The 22030-nt window shown below is 49.1% G+C and overlaps 1 protein-coding gene across 6 annotated transcripts in view; it reads right to left on the bottom strand.

Moving 5' to 3' along the window:
- The window catches only part of LOC144507672 (adhesion G protein-coupled receptor E3-like), an 80245-nt gene that overhangs the window by 14589 nt on the left and 43626 nt on the right, over nt 1-22030 (bottom strand). For all 6 annotated transcript variants that reach the window (XM_078234836.1, XM_078234835.1, XM_078234838.1 and 3 more), the window contains 7 exons: nt 19368-19420; nt 16899-16976; nt 12653-12830; nt 5432-5551; nt 4058-4257; nt 3071-3253; nt 1668-1865 (listed from right to left, as the gene is read on the bottom strand). In XM_078234836.1, coding sequence (XP_078090962.1) covers nt 1668-1865; nt 3071-3253; nt 4058-4257; nt 5432-5551; nt 12653-12830; nt 16899-16976; nt 19368-19420 — 1010 coding nt within the window. The remainder of the gene's footprint in view (nt 1-1667; nt 1866-3070; nt 3254-4057; nt 4258-5431; nt 5552-12652; nt 12831-16898; nt 16977-19367; nt 19421-22030) is intronic.

Raw genomic sequence — 22030 nt, 5'->3', positions numbered from 1 at the left:
AGTGAGTGCAGAGGGAGCGTTTCAATGTAGCTCCCCCTTATTACCGGTGCACAGCTGCAAGACAGTTCTGGTGAACCACAGCCTGGGGACTCCAAATCGGCATGAATCACACCAATTTTCTCACCCATAATGACACTGTCATTTTTTGAGAAAGTTCCGCCAATGGGTTGCATGTTTAATGGTACAGCCCACTATTGGCTGCTGTCAGGATCTTTTGGTCTCACCGATATCTACGGTGTTTTGTGTAGCTCACCCGTCCTGCTGCAGGGGAACCCGCTGCGAGGAACACCTTTGGCGGGACTGGAAGAGCCCACCAGCGAGAAGGGCTGGAAAATCCCTCCCAATGAATTTCAACCAAGATATGGAGGCATTTACACGTCGATACAAGAGACGGCAGTCTGCTTGATTGGTGGCGCATCCACTCCCCTCATCACCGGCATGCAGTAGGAGCAGCTTCCAAACCCACAACCTAGATGGACAGGGAGAGCAGATGCATGGTAATTCTACCACTTGCAAGTTTGCTCCCGAGTCACAAAGCAACCTGACCTGGAACTTTATCATGAATTCTTTACTGTTGATGGGTCAAAATCCTGGAATTCCATTGCTAGCAAATCTGTCGGAGTATCTACCCCACATGGACTGCAATGGCTCGAGGGAGTCACAAGAATGCATTAAAAAACAAACTGACACCCGTAGATACACACACACACATTTAACTCATGGCCAGACAGGTAGACAGCGAGATAGACAGGAAACACATGTACAGGCACATGGGCAGCTGGTAGATATACATCCACATCATCACAGGCAAACACCATCACAGATATATTGGTGCACTTTGACACTTGGAGTCACAGACAACAATAAAAAAAGCTTGCATTTACAAAGTGCCTCTCACATCACAAAAAGGTATTTCACAAGAATTTGATCAGACATCCACTCCCTCCACTGCTCAGTAGCAGCAGTGTGTACCATCTACAAGATGCACTGCAGCAATTCACCAAAGACCTTAGACAGCACCTTCCAAACCCACGGCCACTTCCATCTGGAAGGACAAGGGCAGCAGATACATGGGAACACCACCACCTAGAAGTTCCCCTCCAAGCCACTCACCATCCTGACTTGGAAATATATCGGCTGTTCCTTTGCAATTGCTGGGTCAAAATCCTGGAATTCCCTCCCGAATGGCATTGTGGGTCAACCCACAGCACGCGGACTGCAGCGTTTCATGGAGGCAGCTCACCACCGTCTTTTCAAGGGGCAACAAGGGATGAGCAATAAATGTTGGCCAAGCCAGCGACACCCATGTCCCACGAATGAATGTAAAAAAAGACTAAATTCTACTGACACCAAACCAAACCAGTAAACATTAGAATGAGTTATCAACACCTTGGTTAAAGGATATAAGTTTTAAAAAGTGTCCTAAAAGAGAAGCAAGGTGGTGACAGAGAGTTTTGGATTTTGCGGGTGAGACAGCTAAAGACACAGTGACTAGGAAGGAACTGAGGGTTTCACAAGAGATAGGGATTGCGTACATGGTTTACACTCAAATAAGCACACAATCATACCTGTCCATGGATACATAGACATCCATTGTCGTCCATGCACACGTTCTTAAACACACGAAAACAGTCTTATGCATTGCTGCCAGTGAAGGGGTCGCTTACCCGGTTCCTGGTTTTCGTCAATCCAACTATAAAGAGCAACTCTGCCAGGAATAGACTCAAACACAGATGCAAGTGGATGACATTTAGGACATTTTTTAATCTGGGGAAGATGGCAAATGTCACAATGGTGATCCCAAGACACACCAGTGATACACACAACCCAATGTTTGATATTATGTTGATAACATCATCATGAACCTAAGGAAAAGAAAGAATTTGCATTTTAGATTGGTCTTTCAGAACATCCCAAAACGCTGTCAGTGAATGAGGCAATGCTGATGTTGGTGTGGGGGGGCGGCGGTGGGGGGGGGGGGGGGGGGGGGGGGGGGGGCGGGGGGGGGGGGGTGCGCGGTGTGGCATAACCTAAAAATTAGACCAAGGCCATTAATGAGTAATGTGAGGGAGCACTTTAACATATAAATCTGGAACTCTGTCCCCACAATAAAGCCTTCAAACTGGGGAAGTCAATTGCAAATTTTGAAACTGAGATTGAGTGAAGTTTGTCAGGATTTTTAAGGGTTTTCTTTTCTTTATTTGTTCTTGGGACATGGACATCTTTGGCAAGGCCATCATTTGTCGCCCATCCCTAATTGCCCTTGAACTAAGGCCATTTTGGAGAGAAGTTAAGAATGAACTACATTGCTGTGAGTCTGGAGTCACTGTTAGTAAGGCTGCATCAATACTGGCGATGGCTACCTCAGGTACAAAGCAAGGTTTCAAGAGGGAGCAGAGGCAACCTGTAGGCCCCTTACTAGCTCATGCTAATGACACAATGGTGGCTTCTGATGGGGTGAACAGGGATGCCTATTGTGTGGCCATTACCAAAATAGTTCTGATAATTGTGTGCTTGCTGCCTGGACACCATTTAGTAAATGTTGGACACCTGCTGTGACAAACACCCAGGCACTAAAGAGTCAAATTTCTAGTGTATTACTTCATTTGATCAATACTTCTGGTTTCACCCTTGCAGTCCCTCACTATGTGTCACAAGAGCCCTGTTCCAAATGAGTCTAAATCCTACAATCTAGGAACTTTCATTGTAACATAGGAAGGATTTTCCTTCCCCTCTGCAGCGTGTTTCATGGTAGTGGGAAGTGGCGTGCCCCTTGCTGGTAGTGGGATCTTACGGTCCCGTTGAGCATACCCCTCGCTGCCTGGAAACCCACAGCGGGGAGTGTGCCATCAGCAGAACCATAAACGGTCCCGCCGGCATAAACAGCAGCAAGATTTCGGCGATAACCTGAAAATTTGACGGACCGTCGAAAAGGTCCATCGACCTCGGGTGGGAATTTCCAGCCTCACAATCACTACAACATTCAGGGCTCACATTACTTATCAGTGCTGTGTTTTTACCATGGATTCTTCACTAACTGTGGAGAACATTGATGAATAAACATTTATACCGGCAAGTCAACAGGAAGCATGACAGGAGACATCAACAGAGCGAGGGTGGAGAGATGATTACATCGACACTGGGTGTGTTTTCTGATGGGTTCGCTCTTATTGCACCCATTGGGAGACCAGTAACCTTTCCCAGCTACATAAATCCAGTGCACACAGAACATTTCCCCAAAGCCGATAGGTTTCTGTGGAGAGCAAGAACTACAGATGACGAGTCATAATTACCAGTCCAATGTTAACTGTAAACAGATCTTTATACCTGGCACTGCTGTTTTACTGCACCAATAACATTGTGAGACTGGGATGGAATTCAATCTGTTGCTTAGTGTACATCAAACTGACAGAACTCATTACAAAGATTAATTAAAAACAGAAACTGCTGGATAGACTCAGCAGGTCTGGCAGCATCTGTGGAGAGAGAAGCAGAGTTAACATTTCGAGTCTGTATGACTCTTCCATTACATTAGTAATCCAGAGCTCCAGGGTAATGCTCTGGAGACCTGGGTTCGAATCCCACCATGATAAGACGGTGCAATTTGAATTCATTAAATAAAAATCTAGAATTAAGAGGCTAATGATGACCATGAGACTATTGTCGATTGTAAAAACCCATCTGGTTCACTAACGCCTTTAGGAAGGAAATCTGTCAACCTTACCTGGCCCTCACCTACATCTGACTCCAGTCCCACAGCAATGTGGTTGACTCTTAAATGTCCCTCTGAAAGACACTCAGTTGAAGGGCAGTTAGGGATGTGCTAGCCCACATCCCGTGAAAGAATTTTTTAAAACTCAGCAGCATCTGTGGAGAGAGAAACGGAGTTACAGTTTTGAGTCCATATGATCCTTTTACAGACTGCACAAACTCAAAAACATTAACACTATTTCTCTCTCCACAGATGCTGCCAGACTTGTTGAGTATCCAGCATTTTCTGTTTTTATTTCAGATTTCCAGCGTCCACAGTCTTTTGCTTATTTCAGTCTTTACAAACCTTAGTGTGTGCGAGAGTGATGTTCACTGCCGGGCTAAGTCTCTGGCCATCCATGTTACTTATCACGGCTGAAACCACGTTTGAGATCAACTGAAATGGCTTTGGGTTTCCACCATCGGAGCTGTGGTTGAAAATGCTTCCATTTAGGATGGAATCCATGTTCCGGTAGACGATAAAAGCGGCAGAAGCAAAATCTGTCCCTGGAGGGAATGTTAAACATTATTCAAACTGGAGTGAAACCCACTGGGGACATGTCCACAAAATACCTGTAACTCTGGCTGCAGAATCGGAGCAGATCAGGACCAGCTTCCAAGAAAAGGATTGCTGTGAAATCCAATGGGATTCGTAGACATTCATGAACCGGGATTGGAGAGCAGCCAATTCTGGCAGCACAATGGAATAACAAGATCCTAGTTTAGGAAGACTGTTTGGTAATTAACTCATCCACACAGACAAAAGACCCATCTTCTATTCCCGCCAGCTCACCTGAGTGTCTCTTTAATGGGTCTAACTTTTTTTTTCTCCCCCTTTCACTACACCACCCCGAAGACCATTCCAAATGTTAATCGCTCTTGCTATAGAAATTTCTCCCGATGTTTGCCCATCAACTTCCCTTTTGCCAGTGCTGCTTATTCTGGCGTACAGGAAGTGTGGAAGCTGTGCTCCGATTAATTATATCCATGCTATTTAATAACTCGTGTGCTCTAACTCTAATTCTAAGATCCAGCCTCTTCCTTCCAAATGCCAATTCCTCCATCCTGCTCTTGAAACTCAATCCTTCGATAACTCGGATTCAGCCTCGTCGATCTTCTCTGCACCAAAGCATGAGCTTCTCTTGCAGGATGGTGGCACAGTGGTTAGCACTGCTGGCTCTCAGCGCGAGGGACCAGGGTTCAATTCTCGGCTTGGGTGACTGTCTGTGTGGAGTTTGCACATTCTCCCTGTGTCTATGTGGGTTTCTTCTGGGTGCTCTGGTTTAATCCCACAGTCCAAAGGCCAGGTGGATTGGCCATGCTAAATTGCCCCGAAGTGTCAAGGGATTAGCAAGGTAAACACATAGGGTTATGGGGATAGGGCCTGGGTGGGATTGTTGTTGGTGCAGGCTCGATGGGCCGAATGGCCTCCTTTTGCATTGTAGGGATTCTATAATTCTATTCTATGATTACAGGGCATGGCTATTTTATGGGACTAAAACACTGCATTTTCAGGGTCACTCTCAATAGACAATCAAACACTGTTCCCAAATCTTCATCTGACCAAAGCACGTTTGACCTGACCTCGAATTGTATAACCTTGAATTTACCTCACTTGAACGAGAATAAGGTGTAAACTCAAATGGGGAACTGAAGGAAAGTAGAAATGAAGTAAATTTACCAGTTGATTTTCCTCCAATGACAGTCTGTCGATAAATGTGCAGCATGTTGCCCTTAGCCTTTAAACTGGCTCTGTCCAGGGCAGAACTGTTCTTCCCTCGAAACGTTATTACTTCTCCATCTAGGAGCGAAAGAAATCAAACCTTGTAATTTTTTGAGTAGCAGTGAGATTTATTCACAGTCTGATGTTCTAAATTATTTATCCTGTTACTTTGGATACAGCACCAAGCTAAAAGAATGATTTGGTTCAAGAGTGGGTTGGTGAAGGAACCAGATATGAGCAGCATTATTTTTGTAAGCAGTGGATTGCTGTGACCTGATGGACACTTTGAAAGCAAAGCAGCCCTGCTTGATTGGCACCCCTTCCACAAACATTCACTCCCTCCACAACCGGCGCATCAGAGTGTACCATCTGCAAGATGCACTGCAGAAACTCACCAGCCTCCTTCTACAGCACCATTTTAACCCACGATTGCAGCCATCTACAAGGAGAAGGGCAGCAGACACATGGGAACGTCGCCACCTGAAGTTCCACCACTCACCAGCCTGACTTGGAAATATATCAGCCGTTCCTTCACTGTCTCTGGGTCCAAATCCTGGAACTCCCAAACAGCACTGTGGGTGTACCTACACCACATGAAGGCAGCTCACCACCACCAGCTCAAGGGCAATGAATTCTGGAAATTACAGTGAAGGATTGACAATATATTTCCTGGACAGGGTGGTGAGTGGTTTGGTCTGTTCTCTCTGAGTGACCCTAGTCAAACACCAACATGATGGATGGTGAGCTGCCCTCAATCATCAGTGCAGTGGATGGGCAATAAATACAAGATTTGCCAATAATGCCAGCAACTCAAAAGGGAACAAAAATGTAAGGCTCATGATTGAAATGTTAGCAGGCACATTCTTCTATGTTTGAGGATGTGGTAGATTAGAGTTGAGTTAATTCGTCCATGGGACAGAGGAAGAGGAATAGGAATCTTGAACCTTGAATCTGTGCCAACATTTCATTTGATATTGACCAATTTGTATCTTAATTCCATCGTCCCTCTCCTGATTCTGCAACCCTTAATGTCCTTGCCTGACACAAATCTATAAATCTCAGGTTTGACATTTTCAATTGAACTAACTTCAACAGCTTTTTGGGGAAGAACGTTGAGGAAATTCCACCTTCCATTTAACGAAGGAGTCATTCCGAACATCAACCTGAATGCCTCGATCAATTTTTAGGTCACGCTCCCTTGCTCCTGACTCTGACTAGAGGAGTGTAATAACTCCACAGAGGCGAAAGTCCCATCACCAAATTACTTTATTTACACCATACATCTGTAAACAGCCAGCTCTCCAGTTGTTCCCTGCTGAATGCAGGCTGGGAGTATGACACACCTGCTTTAAATAGGGAACATGAGGCTTCCTGATTTATCCATCAATTAGGACTCATCAGACATCTCTTTTAGATAGCAACCAAATATACAAACTCAAATTAACTTAGGGACAAATTAAAAGGGGCAGCTCCCCAAAAGGAAGGGGAAACAGCTCGAACCAAAAACAAAGTCGAAAGGAAACGTAAAACATCAAACCAAAAGGTGATTATCGGGGTCGATAATACACCCCAGCCCCTGCGGTGCCCAGCGGGCGTGGAAGGCATCAACTGCGCCCGTGGACACCGCATGCTCCCTCTCCAAAGACACTTGGCCGCGAATGTAGCCACAGTAGAGGGGCAGACAGGATGGACAAACCCGTTGATCGCCCACTGCCTGGACCTATTGATGGCGCGTCTCGCCAGGCCCAGGAGCAGGTTCACGAGGAGGTCGCCATCCCGACCCGCCCCTCTCCGCGCCAGCTGCCCGTACATTAGGAGCGTGGGACTGAAGTGCAATCAAAACATCAGTAAAAGTTGTTTGAGAAAACCAAAAAGGGTGTGCAATCTAAAACACAGAATGTGGACATGGTCCACGGACTCCACAAGGCCACAAAAAGGGCAGTCTTGGGAGCCAGTGAACTGGAAAAACCTACGGTTGTACCTCACTGCTGCATGCAACACTCTCCACCCCAGGTCCCCAAGATAATTGGGGGAGATCCAAGGTGTATCCGGGCGACAGGCAAGGACGTGGTAATGAAAGGTGTGCAGCAGCAGCCCGTACAGGAAACGCCTCCGTGCGGTGGAAAAGGGCACGGAGGAAATTTCCGCGAGGCGGCACATGCAATGGGGCACCTGACCCGGGGGTGGGGGGGGGGGTCTAGACTTTGGGCCAATGTGAAATTCCGTCCGAGCAGGGAAACGCTCGGGTGGGATCCCACCGCCCGCCTGCGCCGCCTCGAGACCGCGTGCGCACTCGGGGCCGAGCACGACCGTCCTAAGGTCTTGGATGGCTTTGGCTGCGTGCCAGACGGCCACCCCCGCGCGCTCTGCCAGCACGTCGGAGCTCATCCAGCCCGTTCCTCCGCCATCCAACATGTCCTCGATCCTGGTCACCCCGCCGTCCACGGCCCTCCTCTCCGCCAGCCACCTGAAGTTGTACGGCTGGAGGTTGCGGATTCCTGAGCAGCGGCTCTCGCATGAGAGCCCCTACTCCTGACGGAGCAGAGCTGCGTTGCGAGGCGACCGCGTTACAGACCGTAAGGAGGTCCTGGTAAAAGACGGGCAACTCCCACAAGGAGGTTGGAATACGCCCCAGGTTGATATGCAGGAGCTGCACATCGTAATTGAGGACGTGCGGAAGAAATACGTCGCCATCGCACGCCATCGTGTAGGAGGCTCGACGTAAAGGTATCTCTGCAGGGTCTGGAGGTGGAAGGTCGCTACCTGTGTGCGGAGACACACCAGACCTTGTCCGCCCTCCTCAAGCGGGAGATGCAGAACCTCGGCAGAGACCCAGTGCAGTCGGTTGTCCCAGAAGAACCGCACGAGGGCTTTCTGCATATCGGTGACAAAGTCAGGAGGAGGGGTCAAAGTGACCAGCCAGTACCACAGCATGGAGGCAACCAGCTAGTTTATGACGAATGCACTGCCAAGCAAGTTGATTGAGGCGGACACGCTGGGATCATTTAAGACTTATCTAGATAACCACATGAACAGACTGGGAATAGAGGGATATAAAAGAATGGTCTCGTGGGCACATGAGCGGCGCAGGCTTGGAGGGCCGAAGGGCCTGTTCCTGTGCTGTATTGTTCTTTGTTCTTGGATGAGAACTCGTGCCTTGTAGGACAGCACTCGGAGCAGTCCTGTCCAGCGACCCAGGCGGGCGGAGACTTTGGCCTCCAGCTCCCGCCAGTTCGCCGGCCAGGATTCCTCGGCTGGGCAGAGATGGACCCCCAGGTCGAGGAGGTTGGTCCTGCTCCAGGTGAAAGGCCTGAGCTCCTCCGGAAGGGAGTCTGTCTCGCACGGACCGACAAGGAGTCCGGAGCACTTGGCCCAGTTGATCCTGGCGGAGGACGCGGCGGAGTACACCGCCTGGCATTCTCGCATCCTCCGCAGGTCAGCCGGGTCCTTGAACATGAGGAGCATGTCATCGGCGTAAGCTGACAGGACCACCCCTACGTTCGGGCCGCGCAGAGTCAAACCTGACAACCTCCTCCGCAAGAGGCGCAGGAATGGCTCCACGCATATAGAATACAGTTGGCCGGACAAGGGGCAGCCCTGCCGCACTCCTCTCCCAAAGCGAAGGGGCGCCGTCAGGGTCCCGTTAACCTTAATCAGACACTCTGTGGCAGAGTACAGTAATCGGATCCGGGCAACAAACTGCGTCCCGAACCCGAATGCCCGCAGAGTTCCGAGCAAGTACTCGTGCTCCACCCTGTCGAACGCCTTCTCCTGATCTAAAGACAAGAAAGCGCTCGACAGACCAGCCCTCTGGGAATGGTGGATCAGGTCCCGGACTAGATGGAGGTTGTCGTGAATCGACCTGCCCGGGACCGTGTAGGACTGGTCAGGGTGGATCACGTGGTTCAGCACGGATCCAAGGCGTGAAGCCAATGCCCTGGCAAAGATTTTATAATCCGTGCTGAGGAGGGAGACCGGGCGCCAGTTTAAGGCACCGGAGATCCCCCTTCTTTGGCAGCAGGGCAGTAATCGCCCTGCGCCACGAAAGGGGCATCTCCCCGGTGGCATTGCTCTCCCCCAGGATCCCCATGTAGTCGCTCCCCAGGACGTCCCAGAGCGCCCTGAAGAACTCCACGGTCAGCCCGTCCAGCCCCGGGGCCTTGCCCCGTTGGAGGCTGTTGAGGGCGCTGGTCAGCTCGGCCATGGTGATGGGGGCCTCAAGCCTGCCGACGCACTCCGGGCTGACTTGCGGAAGGTCCTCCCACAGAACCCTGCGGGCATCCTCGCTGGACGGATCCGGAGAGAAGAGAGAGGTGTAATAATCCCGGGCAATGGCCCGGATGCCCTCCGGATCCAAGACGGGAAAACCGTCGTCAGCCAGCAGTGTAAGGAGCTGCTGACGGTTAGCCTGCCCTTTTTCCAGCGAGTAGAAGAAGGGGGAGCCGCGGTCCAGGTCCACTCAGAACTGGAGCCACGACCTCACGTACGCGCGGTGGGACCCGACCAGTTGCAGGTCCCGCAGCGCGCCCTTCCTCTCCCTATACTCCAGCCGCAGGGCCGTGTCCGCGTCGGGCTGACTGAGGCGTGCCTCCAAGTTGAAAACCTCCTTCTCCAACTCCTTGAGCCTGGATTTCCGCTTCCTTGTCGACCCCCTCGCGTACTGCTGACAGAAGGTACGGATGTGAGTCTTGCCCACATCCCACCATAGCCTCAAGGAGGGGGAGCCTCCCCATTTCCTTCTCCAGCCGGCCCAGAATCGACGAAATAAGTCCAGGACGCGCTCATCCTCCATCAGCGTGTTGATGAAGTGCCCGTACGCAGACCCCCCCCGGACGCGAGACGGAACAAACTCCGCCCACACCAGGTGGTGGTCCATGCACGGCACCTGCCGCATGGAGGCCGACGACACGCCGGACACGTGCGCCCTCGAAATGTAAAGGCGGTCGATTCTGGACGCTCCGCCTCCAGGCTTCACGAAACTGAAAGCTCTGGAGCCACAATGGAGATGTCTCCAGACGTCCACCAAGTCGCGGGTCCCGAGCAGGTCCCGCAACTTCGCCACCGCCGGGGTGCGCCGCCAGGGGCCGGTGCGGTCCCATGCCTCAAGGGTGCAGTTGAAATCCCCCCCGAGGATGATGCATTCGCCCCCCGCAATGGTGTCGAGATGAGCGGACACTTTCTCGTAGAAAGTCGTTTGCTGCGGTTTGTAGACGTTCAGCAAGTGAATAACCCCCCCCCCCCCCCTCACGGACCGTCAAGTGCAGCAACCGGCCTGGCACTGGCTCCTTGACCCCCAAGATCTCCGGCTGAAAATGCGGGGCCAACAAGATAGCCAACCCGCTAGAAGTGAGCGTGAGGTGGCTCATGTAGAATCCCCCTCGCCACTCCAGGAGCCATTGGGCTTCGTCTCCCGGAATGGTACGGGTTTCTTGCAGGATCACACCGCATACTTCCCGTCAGGACCGAGAAGTTCTGGAACCTGCGGAGTGGCTCGCTGCTGCCGTTGACGTTGAGGCTGGCTATAGTCACCTTCATGTCAGTCGCATTGTGCCACCGTCACCTCTTATCTAAGTGTGTGGGGGAGCGCTGGCACAAGATGCGCCTGTCCGCTCCCCTGTGAGCTCGTCGAGGAACTCCTGTACCCGACGCCGCTCTCTTTCTGTCAAGTCCGACGCGGCCTGGGAGCAGGCCCGTGTGGACCGGACGAGCAGCGCCAGGTCTGGCCAACGGTTGAGGGCTAGTCGGACGCTGTCAGGGCAGCCAGAATGGTCATTGATAAAGGCCTGGAGTTCCCCAGAGGGGATGAGGGGCGAGTCGGTGAGGGGCACGAGGAAGTCCCCCGTCTCGCTACAGGTGGACCCTGAAACAATCCCCGTGCAGCTTACCTCCTCGGGGCCGTCTCCTCAGGCACCCCCCAGGTCCGGAGAGTCCTCCGGCCCGAGGTCGGGACAGAGAGGGGGGGCCTTCCTCGCCACCGTCGCCCAGGGACCCAAACATCGGGGTGCTGCTGCACTCCCCCAGCAGTTCTAGAAAGAACTAAAATGCACCAGGTGGAACGGGTCCACGGGGGCCCCGCTCCCACCCGTCCACGGGGAGCTCCACTTGGGGGACTGCGGCAGCACATTCTTTTCTTTGTTCTTTGCCTTGCCCCCGACTTTGGGGCAAGGCACGAAGTCGGGTGGGGGCGGGGCAGGGGATGGTGTGAATTGGGAGAGGGGCATAGGCGCCACGACCTCTGAGCTAGGGGAGGGGGTGTGGGGAGTCCCACAGGTGTCAAGTTCCCCCTCCCCTGAGGTGTGGCGCCTCTTCCTGAGGGGCATCCCCTTGGCAGGGGATGCCCCTTGCAATCTGCCTCCCTCCTTCCTGCCCCGCCCCTTGGCCTTCCCATTTCCCTACCCGGGAGGTGTAACATCCGCCCGCTCAGGGTTGCATACCCCACCCCCACGCTTGGACCTGGGAGCGCATGCACCTGCAACGCCGGGCCCAGCACAGGATGCAGAGGCACCCACGTGCCCGGTAGATGTTTCCAGAGGGGGCCGGAGGTGGATGTTGTCCCCGAGCCGGCAGCCGGGGTGACTGGGGTGGTGGGGGTCGGGGTTCTGTTCCCCCTCTTGTTCTTGCCCTTTTCCCGGGGTCTTCTGGCCTCGGAGGCTCCACTCCCCCTCCCCTGCCGGCAGCCAAGGTGTCAGCTGCTGCCGGCGTGGCCTCCCCTTGCGGGGAGCCAGGTGGTACTTGGTTAGAGGGAGAGCGGGCTGCGGTGCCAGCTGCGTCCGCCTTGGATTGGGATTTGGCGGCCTTGGAGGCGGGGCAGTTCTTTTGAATATGCCCCGCCTCCTTACATGCATGGCACCGCACACCATCCGCGGACCAGAAGACCCGGTAGGCAGTCCCGTCGAAGGGGACATTAAAGCCCCCTTCCAGGCACTCCTCCTGGGCCAGGCGGACATATACCTGGCGCCGGAAGGAGTACACGTGCCGGAGGGTGGGATCACGAAGGCCGAGCGGGACCGGTGCCACCCCGGACCTGACCTCCCCCAGTAGATGGAGGTGGGGGAGGAAGAGCTCCACGGGGATGAAGGGCGGGACGTTCGAGATGACCAATCGATGGGCGGTGGCCTCTAATGGGTCCACCGCCAAGAACGACCCGCCATTATAGAAAATACCTTTTGTCGAACTCACCAATACTTTTACTTGTTACTGCCCTCTTTCTCAGATCTGGTAAATTCAGACTAGCAGCAATGGCAAAGTTTTCCACGGACTGCAGGAAAATGGAAGCTGAAAGGAGTCGCTGTTCTTTTTCCATGTTTTTCCACAGGGAATCATTCATGAGAAGGTCACTAGAGTTGGAAATGATTTCCTGTGGAGGAGAAAAATTTCACTCCAGTGAGTTGGATCATTTTCAAAGCCCTTTTTGTTTAAAGGTTGTCAACAAAGGTTCCTTTGATGGCTCTACACACTGATCACAGAATCTCAGAATTGTTACAGTGCAGAAAAAGGCCATTCAGTCCATCACTTAACCACACTCAGCTGGTGCATTCCAGACCTTAACCAGTTGCTGTGTGAAAAAATGTTCTCTTTTGCCAATTACTTTAAATCTATGCCCAATGGTTTTTGATTCTTTCAGGAGGGGAATCAGTTTCTCCCTATCTACTCTGTCCCCTCATGATTTTGAATATCTCTGTCAAATCTCCTCTCAGCCTTATTTTCTCCAAGGGAACGGTCCTAACTCCCCCAATCTGTCTTCACAACTGAAGTTCCTCATCCATGGAAACGTTCTCACGATTCTTTTCTGCATTCCCTCCAATGCCTTCACAACTTTCCTACAGTGTGGCGCTCAGAACCAGATGCAATATTCCAGGCCATACTGAGGCTATACTAAGTTCAACACAACTTACTTGCTCTCGTACTCTATGTCTCTGTTAATAAAGCCCAGGATACTGTATGCTTTGTTAACTATTCTCTTAACCTCTCCTGCCACTTTCAGTGACTTGGGCATGGATTTTCTTCTATTCCTTCATATGGGCATTGCTTGCAAGGCCAGCATTTGATACCCATCCCTAATATCTACCCAGGTCTCTCTGCTCCGACACCTCCCTGAGAATTGTACCTTTTATTTTATATGGTCTCTAAAAATAGAGCAGGTGTGACTAAGTGGGTAACAGCTCGAGTTTAGTTTTTTTTATTGTCACAAGTAGGCTTACATTAACATTGCAATGAAGATTCTGTAAAAATCCCCGAGTCACCACAGTCCAGCACCTGTTCGGGTACACTGAGGGAGAATTTAGCATGGCCAATGCATCTAACCAGCACGTCTTTCAGACTGCAGGAAGAAACCGGAGCACCCGGAGGAAACCCATGCGGACACGGGGAGAACGTGTAGACTCAGCACAGATAGTAACCCAAGCTGGGAATCGAACCCAGGTCCTTGGTGCTGTGAGGCAGCAGTGCTGATCACTATGCCACCGTGACGCCCCGTACCGAATCTGCCTCCAGGTCAGAGGTTGTTGGTTCAAGCCCTAGCTACTTGAGCACAAAATGCAGGCTGATATTCCTGGGGCAGAGGTTTGAGGGGTAACGTGATAGAGGACAATGAAAGGGTAAATATTGATAAATGGTTTCCACTAATTGATTTAATTGTTCCCCGGGCTTGTCGGGTGATATTGTGTATTTGCCTTATGCTGCAAGACCACACATAATAACTACTGGTGTACCCGTTTGCCTGCGACACTGACGCAAGGGCATCACTTAAACCAAGTCAGCCAACTCCATTGCACTCACAGAGGGAACAGACATTGTCCTGCGATGCCCGTAGTTCACAGAAGGTTTGGAGTAAGTCGCCAGGCACCATGTGAGATTGCTCCAAGGTCTTCTGGGTTCATATTTGGGATTACCCACAAATGTCATGATCTTAGTCAGTCTTGAACAGAGGAAATGTAAAGAAGATCCATAGAACATGGAGCCAACTATGATTGAAATACTATGTACTGGCATGGGAAAGGGAATTTAGGAATGCTTGAAGTTGATGGGGAATGGGCAGACATTGGGTTCAGACGATGTTGGCCCCTGTGGAGAAAAACAGCAGGATGAAGTGGATGGGCCGAGTGATCAGTTTCTGTGCTGAAACATTCAATGACGTTTCCTTGCTCATTTACTCATTGAGCCAATGTTTCTCCTGACCTCTGTTTCAGTGTAGATTACTGACATTCTTAACTACAGCGTCGGCATGGAGGGACCAGGACAGGTTGTTGGTGATCTGGACACCTAGAAACTTGAAACTGTCGACCATTTCTACTTCGTCCCCATTGATGTAGACAGAGGCATGTTCTCCACTATGCTTCCTGACATTCATTTTCAATCCATGAAGAATTCTGAGCTCTTAACCTTCCCAGCCATCCACCACAATCAAGAACTGAACCATCACTTTTCACTTCAACTTAGAGTCACTTTAACTGGGCTTCCGAGGTATGGAAAGTGCTCAACATATTCCAGAATCTCTCCTTCAACACATTTGGCTGACAAAAGGTGTCAGTGGGTGGCACAGTGGTTAGCATTGCTGTCTCACAGCTCCAGGGACCTGGGTTTGATTCCCGACTTGGATCACTGTCTGGGTGGAGTTTGCATGTTCTCCCCATGTCGGTGTGGGCTTCCTCCCACAATCCAAAGATGTGCGGATTAGGTTGACTGGATATGCTAAATTACCCTTAGTGTTCTGGGATGTGATAGTAGAGGGATTAGCAGGGTAACAAAGCGGGGATAGAGCCTGGGTGGGATTGTTGTCAGTGCAGACTCGATGGGTCAAACGTCTACCTTCTGCACTGTAGGGTTTCTATGTAATGCACGAGTTTTGTTTGGCAACACTCAGGGACAGCTTAATTTTCTTGTTTGTAGGATTGAAGGGATCAAGAATGACTGGCAAATGTGAAGACTGGGCAACACCACTGCAGTCATCTGCAAATTACAGATCATGTATGATCGTCCTCAACACTGTTGCTCCACAAGGCTATGTCCTCAGCCCCTTATTATACTCTTTATACACCTATGACTGTGTAGCCAAATTCCCTTCCAACTTGATTTTCAAGTTTGCTGATGACACTACTGTAGAGGGTCAGATCTCAAACAATGATGAGATGGAGTACAGGAAAGAGATAGAGAATCTGGTGAACTGGTGTGACGACAATAATCTCTCCCTCAATGTCAACAAAACGAAGGAGATTGTCATCGACTTCAGGAAGCATAGAGGAGAACATGCCCAATGGGGACGAAGTGGAAATGGTCGAGAGCTTCAAGTTTCTAGGTGTCCAGCTCACCTTCAACCTGTCCTGGTCCCTCCGTGCTGACGCTATAGTTAAGAAAGCCCACCAATGCCTCTACTTTCTCAGGCTGCTAAGGAAATTTGGCTTGTCCGCTACGACACTCACCAACTTTTACAGATGCACCATAGAAAGCATTCGTTCTGGTTGTATCACAGCTTGGTATAGATCCTGCTCTGTCCAAGACCGCAAAAAACTGCAAAGGGTCATGAACGAAGCCCAGTCCATTACTCAAACCAGCCTCCCACCCATTGGCTCTGTCTACACTTCCAGGTGCTTCAGAAAAGCAGCCAGCATAATCAAGGACCCCACGCACCCTGCACATACTCTCTTCCACCTTCTTCTGTCGGGAAAAAGAAAGAAAAATGTGAGGACACGTACCAACCGATTCAAGAACAGCTTCTTCCCTGCTGCCATCAAACTTTTGAATGGACCTACCTCGCATTAAGTTGATCTTTCTCTACACCCTAGCTATGACACTACATTCTGCACTCTCTCCTTTCCTTCTCTATGAACAATATGCTTTGTCTGTATAGCGTGCAAGAAACAATACTTTTCACTGTATATAACACATGTGACAATAATAAATCAAATCGAATCAAATGTATAGCAAAGGCGGTCTGTTTAGTTTGGCAAGGACGTGCCTGGCATTAAAGAGTTTTCCATCTATGTAATACTGACATTGGAGGGCAGTTAACCTTTGATGAGGTACTGCCAGGTAGTTTGTAAATAGTCTGGGGGAAGGGGGGAATCACACAGACTTGTTTGAACCAGTTCAGATTTTGAAGGCAGATCTCCCACTCACAACACTTGCACGCATAATGTCATGAAGCAATTGCAGGCTTGTGATAAAGTTTCTTGGACGTTGAAACCGTTGGAGCTCAATCCATGGAGCCTTGCGATTTACTGAGTCAAATGCTTTGGTCAGATTGGTGAATGAAATGAATTTCTGGGAGCAAAGGGTTATTTTGGGGCCGGGGGGAGGGGTGGTGCAAACAGCATCTGATCTTAAGGTCTTGATCCTAATGGAAGGTGGAGCAGTCTTGAGGGGCCAGGTGGCTTACACTTATGTTCTTATCCACTATTTGTGACACAAACAATGTGTCACTACTGACCTGGAAAGGGAGCACATCAACCAGGTTGGTGATCGAGTAAATATATGAACAAAAGGTTTGGAACATAGTATGGGACATCTGTGTGAAGAAGAGAAAAGAGGTGTCAAAATCTTCCCGAGGAAGCAAGTTAACTTCAGTTCATTTAGAATTACTCATTTTACAAAATCTTCTGAGGCCATACATATGGCGATATGGACTATATATATGTATATAGAAAAAATATATACACAGATCATATATATTGGCAAAAAGATCACAATATACACTGTTACACAAATACTAAGGGCAGGATTTTCCAGCTGTTCCTGTCAGTAGGATCTTCTGGACAGCACCCCCACCCCCTCCCACTGGAGGCTATAAACAACAAGAAACACTGTCGATAGCGGTGGGACTGGAAGATCCACACACCAGCGGGGCCTCCTCTGCTGCATGCAAAAACATGCCGAGGGAATGTGGAAAATTCCGCCCTAACTGTGTAAAAAGCATAGGCAGATCAGATAGATGTATTCAGATACAGATGTATAACATAAAGATACACAGGCCGACTTTCACTAATATAACACTCTTAACATATTAAAGCATTTCAGTCAAAATGTAACACCATACCAGGTAGCGATATCAGGATAGGTGACTAAATGTTTGAAATATGACAGCAGCGAAATGACAAACTTTCAGCTTTATGGAGCGATTAAAGAAGGAGAGAGGAGGAGAGAGGCAGAGAGGTTCAGGGAAAGACTTTCTTATCACTACCAATGGTGGAATGAAGGGAATCTGGGATGTGCAAGAGGCCAGAATTGGAGAGGTGCAAAGACCTTGGAAGGCTGGTGGAGGTTGCAATGATGCAGGGATGAGATCATGGAGCGATTTGAACACAATTTTAAAGTCAAACATTACTGGACTGGTTGCCACTGTGGGTCAGCAAGCGCAGCAGCGATGGGTGAGCAGAAATTAGTACGAGTTAGGATGGTGTTGAGTGGGAACTTTGGAGTAGACAGGTCTGGAGATAACAAAAGCAGGAGTGTAAGCAACAGGTATGTGGAGGCTGGGTTAGAGGTGGAGCATGTAACAGAGGTAGTCTGGATGATGAGGGTGTCTGGATGATAGGATGATCAAGGCTGCGAGTAGTCTGATTCAATCAGACAGATACACAGATTACAGGTGCACATGCACATAGATAGGACATCGGTATTCACACATTTACAAAGCAACTGATGTTAGAACGTAACCGGTGACAACTTTGTATCAGATGTAATGTGACCAATGGTAACAAGCTGCAAGAGTCAGCTGACCCGGTAAACCATGGAACCAATTACAGAATGATGGGATGGTCAGCTGACCAGCTGACTCACTATAAATAAGAACCTGTTTGGAATTGTGGGGGACTTGGATTTGCCCAGGGCGAGGCCCCAAGCTCAGAGTAATGTAGTTTCTTTATTAAATCCTTTCTTTGATTTATAAGTTGGAGTACGTTTTGTTCTATGTTTATTGTCTGCATTTGAAGAGTTCCTTCTGAGGAAACAACTGAAGCATATTTTTTGTAAAACTTGTGCCTGCACCTGGCGACAGAGCATTGTTTTGTGACGGATTTTTTTTCAACTGGTTAAGACAACTATCGCTTGTTTTTTATGGAAAACTATATGTAATGATGTTTCTTTTAATTTTTAAAAAGCATTTAACCAAAGAGAGAAAATAATAAGCAGTTTGTGTGTGCGATTTTGGTCTCCTTATTTCAGGAAGTGCAGTGAAGGTTCACCAGACTGATTCCTGGGATGGAAGGATTGTCAAATGAAGAGAGATAGGCATGTAGCCTCTGGATGTTTAGAATGAGTGGGGATTCTGACAGGGTTGGACAGACTGGATGCAGGGATGATGTTTCCTCTGGCTGAGGGGAGGGGGAAGGTCTGGAACAAGGGGTCACAGTCTCAGGGTACAGGGAAGGCCATTTAGAACTGAGATGAAGAGAACTTTGTTCACTCGAAGTGTGGTGAACCTGTGGAATTCTCTACCACAGAAAGATATGGAAGTCAAGTCAGTGAATGTATTTAAGAAAAAAACAGATAAATTCCTAGACGCTAAAGACACCAAGGGGTATGGGGAGGGATTGTGAGTATGATGTTGAGGGAGAGGATCAGCCATGATCAAATTGAATGGTGGAACAGGTTCGAAGGGCCAAATGAACTACTTCTGCTCCCATTATTTTATGTTTCTGTGTTATCACTGAGAACAACTTTCAGATTTCCCCATTTACCACACATATGGACAGCAGATGTTGGTATCAGTTTTAGATGATGAACACTGATAGATTCGCTGTCATTACAACCACAAATACTGGACCAACATTTTATATCCAGTGTACCTTCATAATTACCAAACCCCTCCTAAATCTCCTCTCTGCCTGCTCTGCAGTGGTAATAGTCTTGGTATCCCAAGCTTCATCCCATTATCACAGTGTCTCATCAAGATAAATACCTGTGCTGTCAAATTGTTGACGCTGCATTGGTTCAGGTTGTTCTGGCTCAATTCTGTGGAATCAGGAAGAAGTTTAATATGAAGTTCAAACAGAAGAAAAGCAAACGAGAATTCCACACAAATGTCGACGCAGCAATTGTGAGACTTATCTCAACGTTGAGTCAATTTTCAGCCCTGGGTGACTCAGTGCAAATCCCCAGGACAACTCAGTGTCAGAGTAGCCTAGTGACAATAGCACATGTTCCCTGGAATCAGAAGATTGTGACTGCAAGTCCCATTCCAGGAACTTGAGCACAAAATCCAGTCCGAACTCCAGTGCCAAGGGGAGTGCTGCACTCAGAGATGTCATCTATTGAGTGAAATGTTAAGCCAGTGCTCTGTCCCAGTCAGGGGTGCCTGTGACTTGGAGATGACAGTATTCCCATGTAACTTAACAGGTGCCTTTGTCCATCTGTGGGGTAGAGTTCAGTTTTTTTTTCAAAAGTTTATTTATTATTGTCACAAGTAAGCTTACATTAACACTGCTATGAAGTTGCTGTGAAAATCCACTAGTTGCCACACTCCGGCGCCTTTTCAGGTACACTGTGGGAGAATTCAGCATTGCCAAAGCACCTAACCTGCACGTCTTTCAGATTGTGGGAGGAAATTGGAGCAACCAGACAAAACTCACATTGACACGGGGAGAACGTGGAGACTCCGCACAGACAGTGACCCAAGCTGGGAATCAAACTTGGGTCACTGGCACTGTGAGGCAGCAGTGCTAACCACTGTGCCACCGCGCTGCCCAGAGAGTGCAGGTTCCTGTTTGGTAGAGATTTAATGTTCAATAAAAGTTATAAGAAAAATAAATATTGAATTCCTGTGATCTCAAAAACTATTGCGAAGCGAAATGTCTAGTCCAGCGTTGTGGTGAAGTCATCGGCAACGGAGAGAACACATTCATATAAACCATGATGAGTCTCGTTGTGAATAATAACTTCTCCACATCGGAAAAGGAGATATTGGTTCCTAACATGAAGAAACTAATTCCATTTAACGCAATGGTGATACAATACCCATCACAGTAACCAGCCTTTTCTTTGATCCGCTTCTCCATTGCTCATTGTGTTTGTGTTACCCTCTACAAGTGTTGAATTCTTGTCTAACACACAGGAGACTTAGGTTTAAATTTTATGTTTTGAGGTGGGGGACATACCCCACTCAAACGCACATAAAACGGCGCAAAATGATGTTGGGCTTGCATCCCAAAAATAAGGAACAAACATTTCTCCAGTAGCTTTCATGACTTCAGGACAGCCCAGAGTGCCTCACTGCTCTTTGAAGTGTTTAGAAAGCTAGCGTATTCAAAAAGGACACCTGGAAAAACTCAGTAATATTACAGCAGCAACATCACAAGTGAAATGAAAGTCCTTGTGCTCCAAGGGCTTTTTATTCTGCCCTTGGTTTGCAAATGAATAAAAACGTAACGCCCACCTGCCCTTTTTGCCCAATGCGACAAGCGTAAAATTGCATGGGCAAAGTGAAATCTGTGTTTTAAAGGCCTTTTAATGGACTCCATTAGCCCTTTAGTTGTCATGGGTGTGGTTGCAACTCCTGTACGAGCCTGCCAACCTCAATGTTGCACGTGTGAGTTTAAAATGGGGCAAAGTGACATCGGGCGTCTGTCCTACAAAAAAGGAACAAACATTTCTCCCGCAGCTTTCATGATTTCAGCACATCCCAGAGGCCCTCACCGCTTTTCTAAGTGTGCTCACTGTTATCATGTGGAAAAGGTGCCGGCGCGGCTAGCCAATCTGCTCTCTGGACATCAGTTGGTCACGGGTTCAAATCCCACTTCATGGAATTGAACATGTGAGCTTACAGTCCCAGCACAGTCCTGAGGGAGTGCTGCACTGTCTGTGCTGCCAGCGTTCAGGTGAGCTGTTAACCTGAGACCATGTCTACCTTCTCAGATGGATGTAAAAGATCCAACACTGTTGCCTATGGGAGCTTGTTGTGTGCAAATTTTCTGGTTGGCACATTTTCCACATTAGTGCAGTGACCACACTTCAAAAAGCGGTGAGACACTCTGGGATGTCCTGAAGACAGGAAAGCTGCTGGAGAAATGATTCTTTGTTACTTTTTCTTTCGACACTGATGTTAGATAAAGGGGACCCGCTCCCCATTCCTTCACCACCCCTTCCCCCCCAACCCACAGCTACCACAACGTTTAGTTTAAGTTTAAAGCTTATGTCTTAGTGTCACACTTATATTAACACTGCTGCGAAGTTACTGTGAAAATCCCCTAGTCGCCACACTCCAGCGCCTGCTTGGGTACACTGAGGGAGAATTTAGCATGGCCAGTGCACCTGACACACACGTCTTTCGGACTGTGGGAGGAAACTGGAGCAGCCGGAGGAAACCCACGCAGACACAAGGACAACGTGCAGACTCCACACAGACAGTGACCCGAGCTGGGAATCGAATCCGGGTCCCTGACGCTGTGAGGCAGCAGTACTAACCACTGTGTGGCAGATACTGGACTGGATCTGTAGATTCTTGAGGCATATTTCAGAGCTACCATATACAAATAAATTGAGTCAGTGAAGGTTTTAGTCAAGGTCATTCATCTCATAGCTGAAAAGTCGCAGTATTAACAACAAATTCATTTTCATGTTTTTCCA

The sequence above is a fragment of the Mustelus asterias genome, chromosome 19 (genome assembly GCF_964213995.1).
Source record: "Mustelus asterias chromosome 19, sMusAst1.hap1.1, whole genome shotgun sequence".
NCBI classification, from domain to species: domain Eukaryota; kingdom Metazoa; phylum Chordata; class Chondrichthyes; order Carcharhiniformes; family Triakidae; genus Mustelus; species Mustelus asterias.
The sequence above is the reverse complement of the archived record's forward strand: the minus strand, read 5'-3'. Positions and strand labels throughout refer to the sequence as shown.